Consider the following 3,967-nt stretch of genomic DNA (forward strand, 5'->3'; position numbering starts at 1 on the left):
TAACTGAAACAGTGACCATTGAAGTCAAGGTAAAATAATAAAAAGGTGCATTAACTTAAGAGGAACAGAGATTATATTAGACAGTACCTCCTCCACTGTACATTTCCAGGATCATTTATGCAAGGTAAGAAGGAAAAATGTAGCCAGATATCAAAGTCAGTCTTCCTTACTTTGCCTATTACGCTAAACATTCACTCTTGTGTATTAAACAGTTATATAGTATGACCTTTTATTTAGGTCCTGTAATAGGGGACAATATCTGATATGAAATAGTATCATCAATATATTTATTGTATAAAAGCAGGTAATAACCTCAAGTGCTACTATTACAGAGAGATCTTCTTACTGAAGATAACTCTTATTAGGGCCCTCTTCATGTCTCTGTTCCTCAGGCTGTAGATGAAGGGGTTCAGCATGGGAGTCACCACTGTGTACATCAGGGCCATGACAGTCTCCTTCACAGTGGAGTTATTAGCTGATGGACATAGGTACAGACCAATGACTGTCCCGTAGAACAGAGACACCACAGACAGGTGGGAACCACAGGTGGAGAACATCTTGTAGATTCCTTGGGTAGATGGAACCTTAAGAATGGAGGAGATGATCCTTGCATAGGACATAACAATGAGGATGAATGGAATAATAACGACGAGCCCTCCCATGATAAGTATCATCAACTCATTAACAGAAGTGTCAGAGCAGGCCAGCTTTAGGAGAGCAAACAGGTCACAGAAAAAGTTGAGGAGCACATTGTTCTCACAAAAAGACAATCTTGCTGCAAGGAGGGTGTGCATCATGGCATGAGATAATGTCAGTATCCAAAATAGCAGCACTAGACAAGTACAGAGCTTGGGGCTCATGATGCTGGTGTAATGAAGGGGGAAGCAGATGGCCACATAGCGGTCATAGGCCATGGCCACCAGGAGGAAGTTTCCAAGGTATCCAAACAACAGAAAGAAGAATATTTGTGCCAGGCAGTCTGCATAGGGAATAGATGGGTACTGGCTCTGCATGTTCTGCAGCAACTTGGGCATTGTGACAGAGGAAAAGCAGAGGTCAGCAAAGGACAAGTTGCTGAGAAACAAGTACATGGGTGTGTGGAGATGGGAGTCCAGTAGAACAAGAATAATGATTATCAGGTTTCCCAGGACGGTGGTGAGGTACATGGCCAGGAACAGGACATAGAATAGGTGCTGGTGCTCTGGGGAGATGGGCAGGCCCAGGAGGAGGAACTGAGTGATGACAGTTTTGTTGTTCATTATTCTTCTTATCCAGTATCCTAATGAGAAAATTTCAGAATCTCTTAAAATTTTAAATAAATATATATCTAAGGTATATATTCTACAAAAATGGATGTGGTGTGAGAGTCATCATAGTAATTATAATCTCAGAACTAATGTCTGTGAACATTACAATCATTAAAGATTTTTATCCAACAAGCTTTTGCAGGTTTCTATCTCTCATTCTTTCACAGATAAGCCCATGACATGTCTAATAAGATATGAACAATTTTCACTCCTGATTCCTGATCATCCTGAGTAACTAGTTTTTACATTTGTAATTTTTATGTTATTTTGTATATTGATGTTCTTGAAGAATTTGAAAGAACATACACAAGCTGGGCCTAGGACTCCCCACACATATGCATCAGATGTGCAGTTTGGCCTTCATGTGGGTCTTGAATAACTGGAATAGGGGACATCCCAAAAGTTGTTTCCTGTCCATGGATTTAAGTGACTATCATCACAAAGACTTCAAGTCCAAGAGCATGGGATTGAGGGGGGAACACCCAGGGTGGCCCTGACCTGCTTAGAGGAGAAGGGGTAGGTGAAGGATTATGGGAGGGATTGACCAGAAGGGGGGATGTAAGTGAATAAGTAAAAAATTAAATTTATAAAAAACTTTATCATCATAATTCAAAAAAAAACTCAAATGCTCCAATATGTTATACTACCATTTCAAACTCAGACCTGAATGTCCCTGCATCATACAGCTTTCTGCTCCACTGTTAACTATCATCTTCTCTGTCTCCATTGCATGTTTGACAGGCAGCAGAAGCTAAAACGCCCTAAGTTAAACTCCTGTTTCCCTACAAGCATTCCCCATTCTCCTACATCTCTGGTCTATTGTAGTGTAACCAAAGAAGTTCAGGTTTGAGTCAGATCTATGTGAATTTCTATCCACATGCTTTAAAAAAATTAAACTGCTGTCATGCATTATCCAGAGTCTCTCTTCTGTTCTCTTCGTACTTCACTCTTTCCTCTCTGTGAGCTAGTATCAATATATGAGGACTACATCTTGTCTTTACCGAAAAACAGAGGCAGATTCTGACACATCCTTGCTCTCATGTCTCCTGACCCTTGTCTTCTCCTTCAACATGCGTCATTTACACTGTGGAATTCTAACAGAGGAGTTCTTTCACCTATTTCTGATTTATTTTTCAGATTACCACTGTTGCTCTGAGGATAAGGATAAAGTTCCTATTAGGTAACAGATGCTCTTTCATTATCTCGTAGGTGCCAGTCATACATTCCACAGGGTCCCACATGAGTTTCTCTCCTCATTCAGTGCTGCAGTCAATCTCTTCATGTCCCACAATGTTTTAGTTGCTCCTCCATCCTTCCCTTGCCTTTAAATCCTCCCATTTTTCTTCTTCATCTGATCATTCTCATATATTAAGTTTATTGATTATCACATATTCAGGTAAATGTATTCTGTATCACTATACTATGTAAGGCATTTACCCATATTCACTAGAAACCTATACATATCCCACACAATTAATGCTTTGGACACTGCTTTAAGCTATCTTCATCAATTGTAAACTATACACAGGAAAGGCCACATGTGCCTTCATTCTGTTCTTTATAATCTTTCTTAATCTCCAACTAGGAAAAGTACCAGTCATGATGCATAAATTTGGCCAGTGAATATTTCTTACCTGCTTCTCAAAGTAATACAGATTGCTTTAACTTCAAATGTAGAAACATTCCTATATAAATAGAAAGTCTTGAATACTTAGCAATAAATTCTACACTCTATACTGTTTGTCAGAGATCTAATGTTGTACTTCTTTGGTTTTAGGTTTAATCATTTGCAATCTCAGTAATACTAGTGACTACATATAAAATCTATGTGTTTTAATCCACAGAATATCATTCATTCATATATATATATATATATATATATATATATATATATATATATATCACAGATAAAATGAAAAATTTTATAAATTATAAAAAAGTAGCAACAAGTTACTTTGGAATTTTCACTTGAATTATTCTGCAATGTCTATACTGTATATGATGTTGAATTTATACATCAAGTGGTTTAAACACTGATGTCTATTTGGAAAAAATCCTGGTTGCTATGCAGATAGTCTCTAGATGTCATTAAAATCTCTAGACTTTGGGTAAAGTAACTCAGACTTCATGACATGGTGAGCTTCATGCATTCAGATGAAGTACCTAGGCTGGCAAAGACATTTAAGTGTAGAAAAATGTTGCATCTTCTGCCTTAGATACGTGGCTAATTAGATAATACCCACTCTTATCAGGGACTCCAATGTTCTAGTCAGTTCTTCAAATGTTCTTATTAATCTATAATACTGCGCAATCTGTATCCTAGTGAAACTGAATATACACACATATACACACAAACACACACAGAAACATGTGTGTCATTCTATAATTCTGGACAGCTTTGGCTAATTAATTTATTGCATTTCTTAAAGCTGGCAAAACAGGAGAAACTTCAAGAAATCTAAGCAGCTTTATCTGAAATGCTACAACCTAGTCTGACTGCTTACACCTTCACTAACAGACATATTTATTACAGCTGACATCAGAGTTCGCACACTTAAATATTATGGACTAGCTTTACAAAAGGGAAACTGTGTAGGAAAAAAAAAAACAAGCACCATTGAATATCATTTCCTTATATATTCCGGACTGGTCTCAAACCT

At 37.5% G+C, this 3,967-nt stretch overlaps 1 protein-coding gene across 1 annotated transcript; it reads right to left on the reverse strand.

The window, feature by feature from the left end:
- Window positions 1-326: 326 nt before the first annotated feature.
- On the reverse strand, window positions 327-1,265 carry LOC114613829 (olfactory receptor 1496-like). The gene has a single exon (XM_028759224.1). The coding sequence runs from the start codon at window positions 1,257-1,259 to the stop codon at window positions 327-329; it is 933 nt and encodes a 310-aa protein (XP_028615057.1). The 5' UTR covers window positions 1,260-1,265.
- Window positions 1,266-3,967: the final 2,702 nt, after the last annotated feature.

The sequence above is a fragment of the Grammomys surdaster genome, unplaced genomic scaffold (assembly GCF_004785775.1).
Source record: "Grammomys surdaster isolate TR1022 unplaced genomic scaffold, NIH_TR_1.0 126278, whole genome shotgun sequence".
Taxonomy (NCBI): domain Eukaryota; kingdom Metazoa; phylum Chordata; class Mammalia; order Rodentia; family Muridae; genus Grammomys; species Grammomys surdaster.

Bases quoted from the DNA above. Each gene is read 5' to 3' on its own strand.
- LOC114613829 (XM_028759224.1), bottom strand. From the start codon at position 1,259: ATGAACAACAAAACTGTCATCACTCAGTTCCTCCTCCTGGGCCTGCCC.